The sequence below is a fragment of the Suricata suricatta genome, chromosome 8 (genome assembly GCF_006229205.1).
Source record: "Suricata suricatta isolate VVHF042 chromosome 8, meerkat_22Aug2017_6uvM2_HiC, whole genome shotgun sequence".
Taxonomy (NCBI): Eukaryota; Metazoa; Chordata; class Mammalia; order Carnivora; family Herpestidae; genus Suricata; species Suricata suricatta.
The window spans coordinates 3,549,633-3,570,883 of record NC_043707.1 but is presented as its reverse complement, the minus strand read 5'-3'; the positions used below and the strand labels follow the sequence as shown (position 1 = coordinate 3,570,883).

Below are 21,251 nucleotides of genomic sequence, written 5' to 3'. Positions count from 1 at the left end.
GAGGCCAACATAAACAAATGGGAAAACACTACATGCTCAAGGATCAGAACAAATAGCGTTAAAATGTCCGAACTACTCAAAGCAATCTACAGATTTCATGCAATCCCTATCAAATAAATACCAACAGCATTTTTCACAGAATTAGAACAATCCTAAAATTGGCATGGAACCATCTAGAGACGCTGAATGGCCAGAACAACCTTTAAAAAGAAAAACAAAGCTGAAAGCATCATAATTCCAGATCTGAAGATACACTACAAAGCTGTCGTGACCAAAACGGTCTGGTAGTGGCACAAAACAGACAACACACATCAATGGAACAGAACACAGGCCCACAAACAAATCCATGATTATATGATCAACTAATCTTCGCCAAAGGGGCAAGAATGTGCCATGGGACGGGACGGTCTCTTCAACAAATGGCTCTGGGAAAACTGGACAGCGACATGCAAAAGAATGAAACTGGAGCACTTTCCTACACTATACACAAAACCAAACTGGATCACATTCCTAATGTGATTAAGGATCTAAAAGTGAGACCCGAGGGGCACCCTGGTGGCTCAAAACACTTCGGTCAGGTCATGATCTCACAGCTCATGAGTTCAAGCCCCGTGTCAGGCTCTGTGCTGACAGCTCAGAGCCTAGAGCCTGCTCCCGATTCTGGTCTTCCTCTCTCTCTGCCCCTCCCCTGCTCGTGCTGTCTCTCTCTCTCAAAAATAAACATTAAAAATTTTTTTTTAAATAAATGTGAGACCTGAAACCATAAAAATCCTAGAAGAAAGCACAAGCAGTAATTTCTCTAACATCAGCTGTAGCAAAATTTTTCTAGATACATCTCCTGAGGAAAGGGAACAAAAGCAAAAATAAACTACTGGGACTAAACCAAAATAAAACGCTTCCTACAGCAAAGGAAATAAGGAACCAAACTAAAAGACAGCCTCCTGGATGAAAGCATTTGTAAATGACATATCTGATAAGAGGTTAGTATCTAGAATACAAAAAGAAATTATACAACTCAACACCAAACAAAACTAAATAATCCAATTAAAAAATAGGCAGAAGACATGAACACATACTTCTCTAGAGAAAACGTACAGATGACTAACAGAGACGCGAATAGAGACGCAACATCACCCATCACCAGGGAAATGCAAATCACAGCTACCATGAGATAGCCCCTCACACCCATCAGCGTGGCTGAAATCAACAACACATGAAACAACAGGTGTTGGTGAGGATGTGGAGAAAAAGGAACCCTCCTGCACGGTCAGTGGGAACGCAAAGTGGCGCAGCCACTCTGGAAAACAGTATGAAATTGTTCAAAAAATACAGGTGTGCCTGGGTGGTTCAGTTGGTTTAGGGTCTGACTCTTGATTCCAGCTCAGATAATGACCCCAGGGCCATGGGACTGAACCCCGTGTCAGGCTCTGCACTGACCATGGAGCCTGCTCGCTCGCTCTCTCTCTCGCTCGCTCTCTCTCTCGCTCGCTCTCTCTCTCTCTCGCTCGCTCTCTCAGAGGAATATTACACAACCATAAAAAAGAATGAAATCTTGCCATTTACAATAACACAGATGGATCTAGAGAATATTATGCTAAGTGAAATAAGCGAGTCACAGAGACAACTACCATATGTGTTCATTCATATATGGAATTGAAGAAACAAAACAAATGAACAAGGGGAAAAAAAAGCAAATCAAGAAGCAGACTCTTAACTGTAAAGAACAAACCGGTCATTGGGCAGGGGGGGGGGGGGTGTTGAACAGGTGATGAGAACTAAGGAGGCACAGGTAGTGATGAGCACCGAGTGATGTATGGGAGTGTGAAGTGTGGACTCTCTCTTCTACACCTGAAACCAACATAACACTGTATGTTAACTACCTGGAATTAAAATTTTAAAGGGGAACACCTGGGCGGCTCAGTCAGCTGGGCGTCCGACTTCAGCTCAGGTCATGATCTCACCGTTCGTGGGTTCGAGCCCTGTGTCAGGCTCTGTGTTGACACCCCAGGGCCTGGAACCTGTTTCAGATTCTGTGTCTCCCTCTCTCTCTGTCCCTCCTCTACTTGCGCTCTCTCTTTCAAAAAATGAAAAAATGTTAAAAAATAAAAAAGAAACAGGAGCTCGGTGCAGACTGGGGGGCACAAAATCCATGACCAGTGACTTGGTAAGAGAAAGAGGGAGATTTGGACACACAGACACCTCAGAGGGAAGAAGGCAGAGTGACTCGGCTACAAGGTAAGGAAGGCCTGCGGCCGCCAGAGGCCAGGAGAGGTGGGAGGGACCCCCGCCCCCCAGCCCCCGCCAGCCCTTGGAGGGAACAAACCCTGTGACACCTTGATTTTGGACTTCCAGCCTCCACGGCTGTGAGCATGAATTCAGTTGTGCTGCTTTGTGACAGAAGCCATGGGACACTGAGACGCTCTCCCGGGGCCCAAGCGAAGGCGGTCCCCCCCCCCCCCACCTGAGCCCGAAGTACTTGTTCACCTCAGCACGGACCACAGGTTAAAGCTGCGTGGATCTGGGCCTTCACTCCCGAAAGTCCCGAGAGCTTTCCTACTATTCTTCCTTTCTGCTCTTGTGCGCTAATGAACTTGTCTGCTGCTCAAATGGAAAAACAAAAACTGTGGGTCTGGGGCGCCTGGGTGGCTCAGTTGGTTGAGTGTCTGACTTTGGCTCAGGGCATGATCTCACAGTTCATGAGTTCGAGCCCCGCGTCAGGCTCCCTGCTGTCTGTGCAGAGCCTAGTACAGATCCTCTGTCTCCCTCTCTCTCTCCCCCTCACGATGTTCTCTCTCTCTCAAAAAATAAAACATTACAAATTTTGAAAGAAAAAACTGTGTGGATCGGAGTATCTGACATCCCACCATGAAAACTGAGTCCCATCATGTCCCTGACACACTTGGGCACTAAAATCACATTTCTGGTAAAAAATAAATGGATAAGAGGATCAGCTTCAAAAAAGTGCATTCACAGCCTTGCTGGGGAAACGTTAAAAGTATTGCCTCTACCAAGATCCCTGGTCTGACACTCACCCTCTGTCTCCCATTTCTCTCTGGCACAGAGAACCCAGGAGAAAGCCCGGGGGGCAGAGGGGTGTCACAGGGCCTTATGATGCCCAGGCCATGCATCCCTCAAGGACGGCAGACGCCTCTGGGCACCTGAGCCCACAGGGGTCCTCCTGGAGCCCCCAGAGGGAATTCTCAGCCCTCAAACTACAGCGCGTGCCCTGCCTGGCCATGTGGGCCCTCCTGAGGCCCGCGGCCCAGGTACGGTGCACACCGCCACGGCTGCCCAGGCGAGCAGGCCCAGGCCCACAAGGCCAGCCTGGAGGCTCTCGCCTGCAGAGAGCATTACCAGGGGACACCGGGCAAGGGCACAAGCCCAGCACACGTGTGGCCAGGAACCCAACAGAGCAACTGCAGGGGAGGAAAACAGTAAAGTGGTGCCTAGGGAAATAAATACAAGACTGATTCTAGGGTCCACCACGAAACTGCTAAAGAGAGCCTAACAGACAGGGACGCTCAAGTGGAGGCACGATCTCCTAATACCTGTTATTTGAAAGACAAGTGGAATGTGTCCCAGGATCCCATTTGAGAGGTAAGCGCATGCAGTCAGATGTAACACAACTTGTGAGTACACACAGAATGGTCGGGAAGGACACGCACAAAAAACTGCCAAGAGGCCGGGCGGGACTAGACGCAGCAGGGACGAACGTGCAGACGTTCTGCTCCCTGTTAGGTCCCTCCCTGGACCATGAACCATGCAGCGCTCTTTCCCAAAAGAGCAGCACAAGGACCCTTCCAAAATCACCGAAGATCCGCACCCGCTCCCAGGCCCCGAAAGCTTCCGTGCAGTTTGATGTGCAGAGACTTTAAAGATGAGCTTGCCCACAACGGCCCTGTGCGGGCAGGAAGAGGGCACCACGGCCGGGCGCACAGCGGGCCACTGCGCCTGTCTCTGGACTCGGGCTTTAACCCTGCCCGGCCTTCGGCCCAGCCGCCCTACCCTGCTTGCTGACCAAACTGCCCCGTCTAATCTCTGCTTCTCCCTCCCCCACAGCACTTGGCATGACCCGACGGCAGCAGGCACAGGAGGCTTCAACGGTCTCAGTGCAGTTTTAAGCTCGTGTGACTTCGGAGGTACAAACGCTACCATCTAAAACCTCCTGATGAAGAGACAATGGATGGCTTTGTTTTGTTTTGTTTTGTTTTCCCTATGTTGTTTACATCTTCTACAATTAACATTACTTTTTAAAAAGGTTTTATTTGTAAGTAATTCCTATATCCAACATAGGGCTCAAATTTACAATCTGGGGATCAAGAGTCTCACGTCCTACAACTGAGCCCGCCAGATGCCTCAATTGATACTACTTTTAAAACATGAAAAAAACATTTTTAAAGATTTTCTTTTTCTTTCTTTCTTTTTTTTTTTTTTAAAGAAGGCTCAACACCCAACGTGGGAACTAAGTTCACAACCCTGAGATCAAGAGCCTCATGGTCTGACTGAGCCAGCCAGGCACACAGTCCAAGAAAAATTACTAAAAAAAAAAAAAAAAAAAGATGAGGGGCACCTAAGTGGCTCAGTCAGTTAAGTGACTGACTCTTGGTTTCGGCTCAGGTCATGATCTTACAGTTCGTGAGTTCAAGCCCTGCATCGGGCTCCACACTGACAGTGTGAAGCCTGTTTGGGATTCTCTCTCTCCCTCTCTCTCTGCCCCTCCCCCACTTGCTCTCTCTCTCTCTCTCTCTCTCTCTCTCTCAAAATAAATAAACAAACTTGGGGGGAAGAAAAAACACGAGAGACATGGTACAAGACATGGCACTATCACAAAACTGGAAGCATGTTCTGGAGAGACAAGTGACCTGTCCAGTGGACTTGCAGGTGTGTGAATTACACCTCAGTACGGCCGTGGCGTGGGGACTGGGGGCTGAGTGGTCAGCTAGGACTTCATCGGTAAGTTTCTTGATGTTTGATCCTTACGTGATTTGTGGAGGGTTTTTTTTGGCAAAAACTTGGAATTAGATGCTGTTCTATATCAAAACCCTCTTAGTTCCCATCTACTTATTTACGTGACATGATGTCTCCACTTCAGATGACAACCAGAACCAGAGCCCCTGCTGACCCGTTCTCACTCCATGGGCAACGTCCAAGTGTGACCACAGGGACCACAGAGGAAAGGAGCCCACTCACCTAGGAGACACTTTTTGATGTATTTCATGTTCGATGTGTATTTAGGTTTGCTATTTCTAAAAACGGTAACATTTATGCCATTTTGATCAATGTTATTTTTTTAATGTCTATTTATTTTTGAGAGAGAGAGACTGGGTGGTGGGGCAGAGAGAGAGAGACAGACAGCAGGCTCCAGGCTCTGAGCTGTCAGCACAGGGCAGGGCTGGAACTCATGAACCACGAGATGAGGACCTGAGCTAAAGTCAGACACTCAACCGACAGAGGCCCCCGGGTACCCCTGATCAACACCACTTTGTAATGGCCACAGAATGGAAGAAAACTTCTCACTTAGAGCTTTATGTTCATGAGAGGTGTTTACTTATTAAGTTCTAATTTCAGTTTACGTTCATACTTCAGCTACATACCCAGCAGCGCGATCCCTAGCGGACTTGCAAGTGTGAGAAGTTGGAGCCACCTCGCCTCTCTCTCGACACGGAAAGGGACAAGCAGCCTGTGGCAGTCACTAGACAGGACCGCACGCCAGATGGAAGGAGTGAGCCAGGCCTCCGCACGTCAGGACGAGGCCGACGCAGTGAACCCGACTTGCACCCAGAGCACAGCAGGGGAGGCCGCATGAGGGCCAGGAGCATCGGGGGAGGTGCAGTGGAAAGGCAGGCGACGTGAGAGATGGGAGCACAGATTCGGAACGAAGGGTGTCCCACGGTCACCCTCCGTGCTTTCCGAGGGCTTCCAATGCTCGCATTTTTACAAGGAAACGTTTAAAGGAAGAGCGTGTGCGCCAGAGGCCCAGGGAGGGTCGTGTGCGTATGTGTAGCGTGTATATGCAGGTGTGTGGTGTGCAGAGCTGCAGGGGTGCCCTGTGCGTGTCTGTCTGGGTGCACTGTGTGTTGTGTGTGTCGACAGAGTTTAGGACCAAGAGGAGGGAGGGAAGAGCAAGCAAACACCATGAAGGGGGGAAACGAACAGGCAGACAGACAGGAAGAAGACAAACCACCACCACTGTCACTGGGCTCTTCCCTCGGTGTCCCCCCCCCCCCCCGATACGGAACCCATGGCAGGGGCGCAGATCCGGCCCCTCCTCTCCATGCAGGACGGGCTCAGAGGTCACCTCGACGCCCGGACACTTAGGCCCGTGCTGAGGCCACCCCACCTCCGCCCCCACCCCACACAGGGACAGCAGTCAGCGGTGCCGTCCCATCGCCCTCACTGCGGACGACAAAGAGTGGCTGCCGCACACAAGGAAGGAGCCCTCCCCGTCCGAAGGGCTGACAATCCTCCGATGGCCACCCTGGGAAGACCTGCTAGCGGCGCCTGTGGCCTAGAAGGCCTGGCTGTGGGGCGCGGACACGCTCCCGGGCCTCAGGGGAACCCCAACGGTGCACCCGTGCGCCGGAAGGGCTCGCACTCTGCCCTGCTGACTTGTACCCAGGTGACTTGCGTAACCAACAGGTGACCAGCTGCCAAAATAAAGACCAAGGGAGGCCACCTCCCCTGGGGGCCCCCCAGCGTTCCCACACATGGCTCTGTTGGCTTTTGTATGTGGATGGACACATGTGTTCATCATCTTTGACGAATGAGGAAAACCAACCCACAAGGCTCCAGTCAGAGGCTGTTTCAGTGAGAGCCGGCGGGGGTGGGAAGGTGCTGTCCCTTCCTCACAGGCCACCGAGCGAGCCAGGTGGACGCGTGCGCATCTTCTGGCTCTTTCACTCTCAAACGCCTGGGAGTGTACACACAGGGTGTGCCAGGATCGCCATTCACAACCCCAAAGAGGAAACAGCCTAAATTACCTACATGAACTAACAATCTTGCTAAGGAGAGAGGCACCAGGACACACAAACTCTCCTTGGGCAAAGCCCAAAGCCCAGAATGTTCCACACCAAAACTGTCCAGCTCCTCAGGTAGGGCGAGGAGTGGGGTGAGTAGAAGTGGGCTCCCGACGCCCCACCCAATCCCTTCTTACCTACACGGTCACAAAGCCCACGTTTCATCAGGAGCCCAGAGCGTGGGCCTGCTACAGATCGAATGTTGACTCCCCTCGCCCCAAAATCACATGTTGAAATCTGACCCCCCCATGGGATGGTACCAGGAGCCGGGGCTTTGGGGAGGGGACTAGGTCCTGAGAAGGTGCTGGGACGCATGGGATCAGTGCCCTCATAAGAGGCCCCCCAGGACTCCCCTAACCCAGCCACGCGAGGGCAGAGAGGCGGTGGCCGTCTATGAGCCAGGAAGAGGCTCTCACTAGACACCAAACGTACTTGAGCTTTGATCTTGGGACGTCCCAGCCTCCAGAACTGTGAGAAGTAAGTGTTTGTTTTAAGTCACCCAGACTGTGGAGTAGACGCAGCAGAGCAGACGGACTAGGACATACCCACTGGGTCTGAGGTCCCAGGTCTGGACCCTTGAGAAGCATGTGCACCAAACCCACCAACCTCTGAGACCCCCTCAACAGACAGAAGCTAGGTGGGCTCTGGCCACCCTGGATCACCGGGGACAGCCACCACCATCACTGCCGGTGCGTCGACTCCTGGTGTCGGTGAAAAGCCTTCAGTGGGTGAAGCGGTGAGGGCTCCTCCTCCCAGGTGGTCCCCGAGTCTGTTCCAGGTGGTCCCCAAGAAGCCTCTTCGCAGTCCTGGAGGGACCCCAGGATATCCTCAACCCCTGACTCCTTCAGAGCCCCTGCCCACACCCTGGCTCCTTGTGGGGACTCAGGCTGGGGGCCCCCACATCCCGGGATTCTCAGCAGCAGCCCACCTTCCTTCTCCCTCCTTCCAACACACTGGCGCCTCCCGGCCTCGAGTCTCTGTGTGGTTCTAGGTAACGCAGGACACACGAACTCAGTTCTAGAGAACACAGGCTCCCGCCTGCACTCCAGACGCTCCGGAGCAGCGACGCTGATGCCATGCCCAGGGGCCAGCATCCCCACGCCTCCACCTATGGGACCACCGACCAGTGATTCTGCGCTGCCTACCTCGCCTTGCACCACCTTCCTGGCCCGTCCTCTGGGATTTGGGAGGCTTCTCCATTCCCCGTGGTCCAACAGGCTCCTCCCACCCTGCGGCCCGGCAGCCAGCGGGGCCACAAACGACCTCCCTGCACGACCTCCGGGCACGGCAGCTCCAGAGCAAATCCTCCTGCCCCAGCCGCCTTCACAGTGGGGCCGGCACTGTTTGTCCATGTTGGTTGGCGCACGCTCTGCCCTCCTCTGCCCAAGACCAGGATCGCATGCCTGTTCACCACGCTGTATCCCAGTGACCACCACTCCGGCCTGCGCACAGGAGCCTGGTAAAAACCAGCTGAATGGACCAAGGAGCAAGGTGGATGACACAGCTATTACTATTTGACAGTAGAGGAAATGGGAGGCACAGAGAGATCACAAGACCCGCTCAAACCACAGCAGCAGCCAGAGGAGGCGTCCCCACTGAAGACCTATGCGACCCCACAGCTGCAGGCTGCCCGCTTGGCTACACCAGCCCCCCCCCCCCATGTGCGCTCCCCACAAAACCAACCAGCTCCCCCGTTCCCCGGGGACACTGATGGATGACCTGCAAATTCAGCTCTATCCTGACATTATCCACCTGGAGAAGCATCAGATCCCACAGACTAAGGGCTCAGCCCCACACCACTGCCCCTCCCTCCAGATGCCAATCCCCAGTCCGGGTGATCACCTGTCAACGGGCTATAAGCTGGACGTTCCCATGACCCCCAACTAATTTGCTAGAGCGGCTCACAAAACTCACCGGTTTATTATAAAAGGACACGACTCAGGAACAGCCACGTGCAAGAGACGCCCAGCACAAGGCATGTGGGAAGAGCATGGGACTTCTACTCCTCCCTCCCCCGAGCGCGCCCCTTCCCAGCCTCTCCCTGGGGTCACCGGCCCTTCTGGGTCTTTATGGAGGCTTCGTCATTACACAGCCGGCTGGCGACCCTCTCGACGTCCAGCCTCTAACCACAAAGTTGGCTCCAAACATCGCCAGGCCCCATCCTTAGATGCTTCCCCAAAACTCTTCACTGACATAAACTCAGGTGTGGTGGAAAGGGGCTTGTTATGGGTATCGACACCACATCCCAAGAGTTTTCTAGGAGCTCTATGGCAGGAGCGGAAGAAAACGGGTCACGATGTCCCTGCTCGGCAAACCACGGCGTCAGGACACCATGCACAGCCCACTGCTGAGAGGCACACCTGGTCCTGAGCCCCGCACACAGGCCGTGCGTCGCGCCCCGCCGCCCCGGCCGCCCTGCTCCCACTCGGGGGGCTGAGCAGGCGTGGGCACGGGCTGGGAACAGTTCACTGATTCCACAGGCCGAAAATTCTTCTCACTCCCTAAGGGGACAGATGTTCCCGGTTACCAGCTTCCCAAATCCGAGGTCACTAGGCCCCAGCCGGGCCTGACCATGTGAGGTAAGACTGTCACCGTCCCCAGAGTGATCTCGGAAAGCACCTTCAGGCTTGTGAAACACCCTGCCGACTCCTCCTGAGCCAAGGTCATGCTCGTACACGGAAGAGTGCTTCTCTGCCCACCACATGCAGCCTAGGTGACCTAGGACGGCCTGGCCTGTGCCCTATCAGTAACACGGAGTGAAGCAGCATCAGTGAAGAACACAGAAGCAAACTGATCAGGAAAGCCCAACACGTCCTCAGGGTACAAGGAGCCAATGATGCAAAGGAGGCTTGCCCAGGTGAAAAGGCATCTGGTTCCCAGCCACCACCCCTCCCACAGTGTGACAGCCTCAGCACAGCGGGACCCTATTAAACAAAACTCCCTCAGGCCCCAACATCACAAAGAATGATGAGCTGAGAACAACCTGAAGCAAAGATTCTGTTTCACTGAGTTCCAGAGAAAGTGGTGGCAGCCACCTTTCCTAGGAGGAGGGGTCCTTCCCTCTTCTGGAAACAGCGTCCACCCCCCACAGGGGTGGGCCGCAGCTGCTGCCAAACCGTGCAGCCCGCCCGTCCCCTCGACAATGCTCATGGGCCAAGGTGGACAGCTGGCCCTGCTGGACCAACACTCGGTTCTCTCCCTTGTGGAACTGGACCAGAGACGCAGGACTTGGTCCCGGAGGGCCCCTGATGGGCGGCAGTCAGGTATGCACAGGTCACAGCAAAAGGACACTGAGCCCAGAGGGGACCAGGAGTTTTGTGCTCTGATGGATTGCACTTCTTGGGTCCCCAACCTTGGGTTCCAGAGATACAACCCCACCAGGCCTCCAACACATTCCATTCCTTGCCTAAGGGAGTCTGCATAAATGCCACAGTGACAGCCACTTTTCAAAGAATTAGAAATGTAATACAAAGCACTTAGAAAAGAACTCGTGCAAATCAGTGAGAAGGGAGACAATCCAATATGAAAAACATGCAGATGATTTCACAAAAAGAGGAAGAGAAATGAACAGTAACTTACATAAGAAAAGGTGCCCAACCTCCCTGGTCAACAGCAACAGTAAATTAAAACTACAATGGGGGGAGGGGCACCTCTTGATAGAGGCTCATGGCCTTGATCCTAAGGCTCTCGCGTGCGCGCTCTCTCTCTCTCTCTCTCCCCCATGGAAAGGAAGGGGAGGGGAGGGGAGGGGAGGGAAGAGAAGGGAAGAAACTACAATGAGACAGATATCCAGGGCTGACGTTAGGAACTTCACACCCGGCACTTCCCAGCGTTGGTGAGAACGCACAAGCACACACCTCTGTTCTGCTGATGAGGGTGTGGGTGGGCGCGGGGCTCCACAACCTGTCTGCAAACCGGCTGTGAAGCCCCGCACACCCACCGCCAGCTGGGGACGCGGCCCCAGAGAGACAGGTACTTAGGAGAGTGAAAACCTGCAGACACAGAAAGTAGGGTGGTGGGTGCCAGGGCCTGAGGAGTCTGTGTGCAAAGGGCACAGAGTTCAGTCGTAGGAGAGGGAAAGAGACATACAGAGGGAGGGCAGCGGGAGGCTGCACAACAGGGTGAACGTACCCAATGTCCCTGAATTACGCACTTAAAACGGTTAAGATGGTCACCATTATGTGTATTTTAACACAATTCAGAAAAAAACGGGCCCGAAGAAATCTGACTCACAGGCACAAAGCAGTCACAGGAGCGTGCATGGCAGCGCTTTTCCTAAGAGCTCAAACTGGAAACGCCCCACGCCCCTCCCCACAGACGAAGATGCCGTGGAATCAACAGACACTGCACCTTAACATAGCAGAGGCCAAATCGACTACTGTCCCCACGAACAGTAGGAGGCCTCGTCACCGCACAAGGAGCAAAGAGCAGACAGCTTCATCCGTATCAAATCCAGAAACAGGCAAAATCACCTCTGGTGGACTCGGAAGGGGGTTTCCCATGGAGGAGGGAGGCAGAGATGGGGAGGGGGCCCCAAGGGAGTTCGGGGGCTGCTACTCTTCCATGTTCTTCAACATGTCCACTTTGTGATCATTCATCAAACTTAGGATTTGCACATTTTCTAAATACGTGTTACTCTTATTTTTTTAAATTGTTGTTCACTGTGATGTTAAACATATGCACGGAGACAGTCCTGGACTTAGTGGTCTGTCTTACGAGTTGTAGACTTTATGATGATGCAAAAGCAATATGCGTTCATCAGAACCCACACTTGGGATTCTGAATGCGGACCTTTTCCCAGCCTAACGATCTGCGGTAGGATCGCCTCCCGGCACGCTGGGCAGAAACAGGAGCCCCAGGTCCACTCAGCCACGCGGTCACAAGGGTAAGCAAGTCGTGTTTCCAACCATTCTGTGCCCAGACAGCCATTTTGTTTTTCGCTGGAAATATGGCATTCTATAAATTATGTGAGATGCCGAACACTATCCTACAGCAAACTCTGTGTTCGGTGAGTTTGCCCACCTGTAGGCTCACGTAAGTGCTCTGAGCACACTAAAGGTTTTCGACTTCTAGTATTTCCAACTGAGGATGGGGTTCTGGGGACACAACCCCATCATAAGTCAAGAAAGATCAGTGTATGTGTGTATACACACACACATGAAAACAATGAACCAAACACCATTCCTTCTTCTGATGCCCCCGAAAGGGAGTCTGGTCACTCAGGGATGTCCGATGGGGAAGGTCTGGATAACAGAAGGCTGCAGTCATCAGAACGGTGGACACCCAGACTGAGCCAGAGGGCCCGCATCTGTATGAGGCACGATGAAAAGGACAGGGAAAATGCCCTAGGACTCCTTTAGACACTGAGGTGGAGAGACGTCCGTCAGTCACTCCTCGAGCCTTGAACCTCCGCATCCGGCTCCATGACTTGAGCGTGACCCCGTGTTCGACAGCGAGGGGCCCTCCCCCACGCAGCTCCGTTCCACCAGCTTCTCTGCAACCGGCTGAGGGTGTGGGGCTCGCTCCTCCTCCCTCCCACCCCGAAGACACGGGCAGGGGCTGAGCCTGCTCCCCCATCTCCATGGAGCTGGGCAGACGCAAGGGCAGTTGGCGGAACTGAACAATCTCACCGTTATTTGCTGAGGCCGAACCAGGCGCCGCATGGGTGGTGCATGTGACACCATCTGCCGTTTTACGGGACACCGTTTTATGGAACCACACAGAATCCTGAGGCTGGGTGACTATACACAACCACACAGAAACGCACACAGGAAATGCCAAATGGAACACGACCCCTGTGAACAACTGTTCTGGACAGCACTGGGCTTGGGAAGCGAGGCTGGCGCCAGTGGTCACTGTCCCCGGGGGTCATCTGGAAGTGTAGGCCGGCCTCCAGGAAGCTTCTGGGCCCGCTGAAAAACAAAAGTTCAGCAGGGCAGGGCACGGTCCCACCCTGCCAGCCGTACGGACGCTCAGAGTCAGAACTGAAAGAGGCCTGGGGAACCAGAGCTTAACCCCGGTGCGCCAGGGAAATGGGGCCAGAGAGCAAGCGCGTGGCTCAAGGCCACAGACCGAGGCCAGAGTCAGGCTCCAGGACTCCTCCCACCACACAGGCTCAATCTCATGTGCTAAACTGATCTTCCGTGACTCTCCGTGTTTGCGGATGGGTGTGTTGTAAACACGATAAAGGCCACCCCAACCGTGAGGAAGAAAACACAGGCATATGCACACACACCGGTACTAACCCACACCCCTTTCATCCTGGGCGACTGGGCCCTCAGCGCCATGGCTGACTGTGGAAGGCAGCAGCCACCTCCCTGGCATGGAACCAAAGGCCCCCTGGCCAAGCAGCCAGACCAGCACAAGCCAGGTTTTCTTCACCTGGAGTGCCAGGCCGCCCGGGCACGGGCAGTCGGCCCACAGACACAGAGTCCCACGAAGCCCAGGGCAGCAGCGCTGGCAGGAGCTGACAGTCTTGTTATTTTCAAGTCAACAAAAAGTTACGGTGTGTTAACAGTTCCCTGAGAAACTACGAAAGGTCCCCAGAGCTATCGGCCCTGACACATGCCCTGAACTGAGGAAACGATGCAGGGACCTCATAAACAAACACAGAGCTCCAGGCCTCTCTGGACCCTGAGGGCAGGCGACGCTCCCACAGCTCCCAGTGGCCACCGGCCCGGGTGCCTGCAGCCAGCTCCCACACCCCAGCCACCCAGGGCTGCTGCTTCGGGAAAACAGGGGCTCAGATGCCACCCACCACGGCCCACTTAAAATGGTTCCTGTTGCTGCTGGGCTTTTTATGGTTTTTACCTAAAGCATAACAACCGAAGCTCAGAAAATACAGCCTGTTTATGCAGCTCTTATGATAAAACCCAAACCAAATTCACACGAGCAGGAGCACAGAACTAGTTCTCGTATGGGCACAGGTGACATGGGGAAGCTGAAGCTGAATCCAGTGGACCCGCACGACGCTGGTGACGGCGGCGGTGTGGGTCTCTGAGCAGGAAGGTGAACGTGGCCCTGAAAGGGGGGAGTCTCCTCCTCCCATCCCCCACCTCCTGCTATGGGCACACGGGGCCCAGAGCACAAGCTCACTCCCTTGGGACAGTGATGGCCCAGGGACCCAGAATGCCCCGAGGGACAGAGAATGTCCACCTTCATCTCAAACCCCGGCCTCAGTTCTTTTCTTCAGATGCCAAATAAATCAGTCAGCAAGGTCGTACCCTGGAAACAGGAAACCCCAACACAAGTGTTCAGGATGTTTCTAGACGGCCAGTAACACCGCAGCTCACGCCGAAGGCCTTGCACAGGCCCTGGGGCCCCTCCATCACCTGGCCGCAGACGCGGGAGTCCTCTGCTCCCTGCCAGACACCCCAAGGGATAGGATGAAGCCCGTGTGAGCAGCCCGTCCAGGAGGTGGGTTCATTTCGTCAAGGCCTGTTGCACGAGCATTTGTTAAACGCCTACTGTACACCAGGCTCAGATGCTGGGTGACGAAGGCTCAGGCTGATTTCCAGTTCCTCCACCAGAGGACAAAAGTTCAGGGTCACAAGGATATGGCAAGGCTCCAGCAAGATAAAGGCGGTGAAAACACTCTGAAAGTACACAGTCGAACAAAAGGTTTAGATCTGGGGCGTATCTCCCTCTCCCCTCTCCCCTGCCTGGCCTGGGAGATCACCTGTCTGACGGTCCCTCCCTCTGACACTTCTCATGGCTGACCCGGTCCCAACACGACCTCCCTCGGACACCACGGCCGGGCAGCCGGCATCGCTCAGGGACTCACAATTAACAGTGATAGGAGCAGCAGGAGGACCAACCACGGCAGCGGCTGCCCACGGCCGCGTCCTCCGTGGCTGCACCCTGAGCTCTCCTCTGAGTGTCCGCCCCGGAGACCGGCCGGCTGTGTGGTCACAGCAAGGGTGGCTAGATACACACCCTCACATTTAAGGAGCTGACTTTTTGTAAAGGTGCAAAGGCGGCCTGATGGGAAAAGAATAGTCTTCTCAACAAATGATAATGAAATAACTGAATCTCCACATACAAAACAAGACCTCATAGTTTTACCTGAGACCATACACGCACGAAAACATTTACTCGAAATGGATTACAGACCTAAATGCATGAACTGAAACTTTTATAAAACTTCTACAGAAAAAAACAGAAAATCCTCGTAACCTTGACCTAGGTAAAGATCTCCTAGCTATAATTCCAAAAACATTAACCATATTTTAAAAAATTGATAAACTGGAGCACCTGGGTTAAGTTGGTTAAGCATCTTACTCTTGGTTTCAGCTTGGGACATGATCTCATGGTCTGTGAGTTCAAGGTCTTTGCTGACAGTTCGGAGCCTGCTTGGGATTTTCTCACTCCCTCTCTATCCCTCCCCTGCTCGTGGGTGTGCTCGCTCTCTCTCTCTCTCTCTCTCTCTCTTTCTCCTTGCTTCCCTCTCAAAACAAAGAAAACTTAAAAAATTGATGAATTGAACGTCACCAAAATTTAAAATCTTTAATTCTCAAAAATACACCATTAAGAAAATAAAGACAAACCACCATCTAGGAAAAGAGATCTGCAGATCACAAAGCTGATACAGGAGCTGTATCATGGCATCCAGAGTAACGCAACTGCTGCTCCTCTGTAAGGTTAACAATCCAGTCTTTTAAAAAATGAACAAAAGACAAATACAGACTTCTGGCACGTGTGCCTCTCTCTGTCTCTGTCTCTCTCTGTCTCTCTCTGTCTCTCTCTCTCTCACACACACACACACACACACACACACACACGGTCTACAAATGGCTAATAAGCACAAGCACATGAAAAGATGCTCTACACCATCAGTCGCTGGGGAAATGCAAATCAAAACCACAACGAGATACCACTTCGCACCCACAGGGATGGCTACAATTAAAAAGGTAGATGACGGGGGGGGGGGGGGGGGGGGGGGGGGGGGGGGGGGGGGGGGGGGCGCCTGGCTGGCTCAGCCTGTAGAGCATGTGACTCTCCATCTCAGGGTCGGGAGTTCAAGCTCACCTCCAAGGTGGGCACAGAGCCTACTTGTTGGGCAAAGAGCCTACTTGAAAAAAGGGCAGATGATAACAAGCGTCGGCGCAGGTGTGGAGAACCGGACCCCACTCTGCTGGGGGGGGCCGCTGTGGCAAAGGCGGGCAGTTCCGTGGAAGGTTGGACGCAGCATCAATCACCGTACCACCCAGCAGTTCCACTCCTAGGTGTACACGAAAGACAGCCCAACAGGGCCACACAAGTGCTCACTGCCCGTAGCAGCATTATGCATAACAGCCAAAAAGTAGAAACAACCCACGTGTTAACCAGTAAATGAACACCACGTACTGCATCTGTACAGTAAGGTACAGACACCGGCCACACACGGATGAACTCCAAAGACAGTGCTCCGAGTGCAAGAAGCCAGACACAAAGGAAACTACATGTTGAAGGATGCCTTTTTGTTCTTTTTTAAGTTTTTTTTAATCTTTGAAAGACAGGGAGTGCACACATGGGCACACGAGCAGGGGCGGGACAGAGTTGGGGGGAGAGAATTCCAAGCAGACCTTGCACTGTCAGAGCAGAGCCCAACACGGAGCTCAAACTCACAAACCCATGGGACAGTGACCCGAGCCGAAACCAAGAGTCAGACATTTAACCAACTAAGCCACCAAGCATGCCTGTATGACTCCTTTTATATGAAGTGTCCAGAGAGGGCACATTTTACAGACAGAAGCCAGATCAGAGCGATGTGGAGTCAGGTGCAGACAGAGACAGACTGCAAACAGGAACAAGGAAACTCTGGAGCGTGATGGAAACGTCTAAAACTGAGTGTGGTGATGGTCGCGCAGTTGTGTAAATTTCCTGGACATCAACAAATCATACGTTTTCAATGAATGAGTCATAGGGCACACAACTTAGACCTCAATAAAGCTGCTTAAAAAGTAAAATGAACAAATAAACAACAAAAACAAAGCAAATGTTGTTAAATTTCCGCTAGGCACTGCTGCAGTACATGCGGCAAGTTCCACAAGCAAAAGAAAATCGGAAAGCTGTTAAAAGATCTTAAGACAAAGTGATGAGGATGCTAACTCACCTGATCTCCGGACCTGCACACGTATCAAATCATTAGACGGCACACCCTGAACTTACATAATGTTATATGTCAATTATGTCTCAGTAAAGCTGCTAGGAATCTGTGCTACAGATACGTTAAAAAAAATATTAGCACCCAATTTTTCTGTCCTCAGTGTTACTGGTGAAATTAACAGAGACCTGAAAAGATAACTTTCTCATAAAGTGACTGAATGACCCACAGGGCCAACCCCTAAAAATCATCTGAAACACCCCTGGGGTCCCTGGGGAAAAGACACTTCTTCCTCAGACCGATCCTCCCTGAGCAAGGTGGCCTGAGGGCCAAGGAACAGGTTTTGGACTGGACGGGTCCGGGAGAGCACTGCTATGGTGCTCTGAGGTAGCCAGCCCCAATCGATTAGTTGTGTGGCTCACTGGGGTGTTCATTAATGGCTTCTGAAACCAAGTCCAGGCTTGGTGACAAAGAGTGTCCTCAATGATTAGCAAGGTCTACCATGCAGAATCTGAAAGTTGTGTTCTAAAGGCCTTGTACTTGTGGTTTTGTGGAAACACCCAAATAAAGGGACATCAAGTTTGTTGCCCTCGTCCTAAGTTAATACAGGAAATGCCACATTAAACTCTGATACCTCTGCCATGCCACTGCCAACTGAATTAGGGTCTGAAATGGCCACCTAATTTCTTTTTTAAACCATTATGGCAATTAACATTTTAAGAGGACTTTCAGGGCCAGTCACTGATCTGAACACTGTATAAGGCTCAACCCATTTTACAGATGAGGAAACTATGACTCAGGGGGCTAAGCAGCTTGCCTAAAATCATTCAGCGGAAGACAGGCTGGAAGAGCATGCGAGATGAAAGAGGATGAATTCAATGAGATGTGGGGGTGTCAGCCCACAGGTCTCCAGGGACCCCCACACCAGGCTGGGCTGCCCTGCGCGTGTGCCTGGGACACAAGCAGGCAGCAGTGCCTTCTGCCCACTTCTGCCCTTTGCTAGTCTCCGCCCCTCTGTTCTCCCAGACACTCCCCGTTTGGGCTTCCAAAACCAGTGCAGAGCAGTTCTCAAACTTGAGTGGACATCAGACTCATTTGAGACAGGAGTTTACACACAGGTTCCTAGGCCCCAGCAGGTCTGAGGCAACACCCAGGAAACGCATGCTTAACGCGCTTCCCTACCCGTGGGAGCGGGTGGTCCAGGACTACACTCAAAGGAAACCTGGCCTGGTGGGTGCCTGAAGGCCAACCATGAGGCCTACAAGACCCCCATAGCAGATCAGATTCTTCGGAAGCCAAGATCAGCAGACCCAACCCGGAAGTCCCCCTGAGGTCCCAAATGCTCCGTCCTTTTTCCTCTTTCCAAAGCAAACGGGCCCATGAGGAGATGGAGAGGGAGGAACCCAAGCTACAGTCCTGGGTCACTCTTTAGAGGCAGCAGAACAGAGTGGCAACAAGTCCACAGGGAGGCGGATTTGTGGCCCTGCCCCCAGATGTGCTTCCCCCCAGCTCTGAGACCTTGGGAAAGTCACTTCCTCCCTGGAGGCTCAGGTCTCCCTTCCACAGAAAAGGAGCCCAGAAAACCAGATAGGTCTCCTCCAACGGGTCTACTTTCTCCAGCAAGGGCTCCCAGACTCACCCCTTCAAATAATCTCCTTGGGCCCAGCCCCGCACCCCACACCCCCCATTCACATGCACACGGGAGAGCAAAACCGCTGTCCAGATGGCACGGGCAGTGTTCAGAACCACTGGCCAGGTCTTCACACCAAGCCACCAAAGAAAGCCCAAACTGACGATAGTGTGATGTCAATCCCTTCGACAATGACCACTTTGTAAGCACAAGCGAAGCGCCAAGCACCGTGCTAACCCCTCACCAGCATCGCGCCCCGAACCTCACCCAGCCCTAAGTCTTTCCACTGAGTCTCCCCTGTGTACAGACGAGGAAGCCGAGGCGCCCAGAGGCGAAGTGATTGACCCAAGGTCACCCAGCCGGGACGGGCACGGGGCAATTAGCTCGCAGCCCCACCCACGGTCCGAGTGGAGGTCGCGGGAGCCCCGGGCCGGAAGGCGCAGGGAGGGCCACGGACCGGGCAGAAACCCCACCGCACGCTCTGCGGAGAGCCCCGCGCCGCCGCGCCCTGCCCACCCGCGTTCCGGCCCAGGTCTTGCCCCCCGCTCCCGAAGCCGAACGCCGCTCACCGGACTTCGGGGGGTAGCGATAGGCCGAGTTCGCCTGGATGTCGATGTCCTCCACGCCCGCGATGCGGCGGCTCAGAATGGAGCCCATGGTGCGCGGCGGGCCGGGCCGGGGCCGGGACGCGGGCGGAGGCGGCGTCCTCAAGCGGACATGGCCCGGACCAGGCCACACGGACACTAGCCCACGGCCGCGGGCGCCTCAGCCTCGGAGCCCCAACCCTCAGCTCGACCCGGGGCCCGACGCCACGACGGCCCTCCGCCCCCCGGGCATGCGGCACCTCGGGAAATGGAGTCCCGTAGCCGCCCAGCGCGAAGAGCTGCGACACGGGTAGCCTGCCTAAGAACTACATGTCCCAGGAAGCCCTTCGCCGAGGCTCCAGGCAGTTGTTGACCAGAGCTATGGAACAAACCAAATGGACCTGAATCCAGAGGGAAGGATTCATCACCCGCACGGAAAACTGACCTTCCCTCTGCATTCCAAGCACGGCACTGTCATCGTAACTCTTTAGCCTCCTAAGAATCTGTTCATACATAGACCCTTATAGGAATCCGGCGCCTTCCCCCTTTCTGAAATATCTCCCTGAGCCACCGTGGTTCTCCCCGCTTACGAGGGTTTATCTCCCGCCCCGGCCAGTAGAGGGCATACCTCTACCTGCCACCCGGCAATAGCTGGCCATCAGGAGTGGGGCTCGCTTCTTTTAGCCTCTTTCCAAAATTCAAGGCTTCTCTTTGGTCCCACGACCAAAACAGTCACTTTGAAAATATAATTTTACAGCCCCACACCAAGGCAACAGACCTCTCCTGTTACGTACAGGGAAACTGAAGCACAAAAAAGGGACGGCTGCCTATGAGATGCAGAAGTCAAGTTCAAAACAGCAGTCAGGATTAAAGACTTGCAGGTAGCAGCGTACATTCCTGGCTTTTGACTTGCATAAAATTCTGTAAGCAGGCCAAGTGGAGATCTATTTTACCTACTTTTCAGTTGAGAAACTGGGGTTCCAAGAAGAAAGTGACTTCCCAAGTCAAGCATGCTGTTACTGAGAAAGCAGCTAGGAGAGCAGCAGCTGGCCAAGGGCCTCAGATGGTAAATGCACCACACTCCACGTTAAAGTGAGCCTTGCACCTTTCCGGTGGCCAGAATCAAGAATACAACCTACCATTGTCAGGGAACCTGGGAAGCCAAAATTAATAAAAGAGGTGAAAGACTTCTGTGATTAAGAGGAGAGTCCAGATCTTGGAGGAGCCTGATTAAGTCTGTGTTTCACAATCAAGATCCCCATTTATTGAGCACCTACTGTGTGCCAGGCATGTTGAGGGATTTTACAGAGTCATTTAATTTTCTGATGTAGCTTTTATTTTTTAAATGTTTATTTTGGGGGGGGGGAGAATGAGTCAGGGAGGGGCTGAGATAGAGGAAGACACAGAATCTGAAATAGGCTCCAGGCTCTGAGCTGTCAGCACAGAGCCCAACGCTGGGCTCAAACTCACAAATGGTGAGATCATGACCTGAGCCGAAGGTGGACACTTAACTGACTTAGCTGCCCAGGTGCCCCTCTGACAGAAGAGGAGAGTGAAGCTGGGAGAGGTGAGGAACCCAACTCAGGTTGCATAGTACATAAAAGGTAACCGAAAGCCAAGGGAAATGAAAGCAAAACTGAACTCTTGGGACCTCATCAAGATAAAAGGCTTCTGCACTGCAAAGGAAACAATCAAGAAAACTAATAGGCAGCCGACAGAATGGGAAAAGATAGTTGCAAATGACATATTAGATAAAGGGTTAGTATCCAAAGTCTACAAGGAACTCACCAAACTCCACACCCAAAAAACAAATAACCCAGTGAAGAAATGGGCAGAAGACCTGAACAGACACTTCTCCAAAGAGGACATCCAGATGGCTTACAGGCACATGAAACGATGCTCAACATCACTCCTCATCAGGGAAACACAAATCAAAA

At 53.1% G+C, this 21,251-nt stretch overlaps 1 protein-coding gene across 1 annotated transcript in view; it reads right to left on the bottom strand.

The window, feature by feature from the left end:
- The window catches only part of MGRN1 (mahogunin ring finger 1), a 41,343-nt gene extending 21,782 nt beyond the window's left edge, over window positions 1-19,561 (bottom strand). The window contains exon 1 of the mRNA XM_029947930.1: window positions 19,300-19,561. Coding sequence (XP_029803790.1) covers window positions 19,300-19,387 — 88 coding nt within the window. The 5' untranslated portion in view covers window positions 19,388-19,561. The remainder of the gene's footprint in view (window positions 1-19,299) is intronic.
- Between the last annotated feature and the right edge of the window lie 1,690 nt (window positions 19,562-21,251).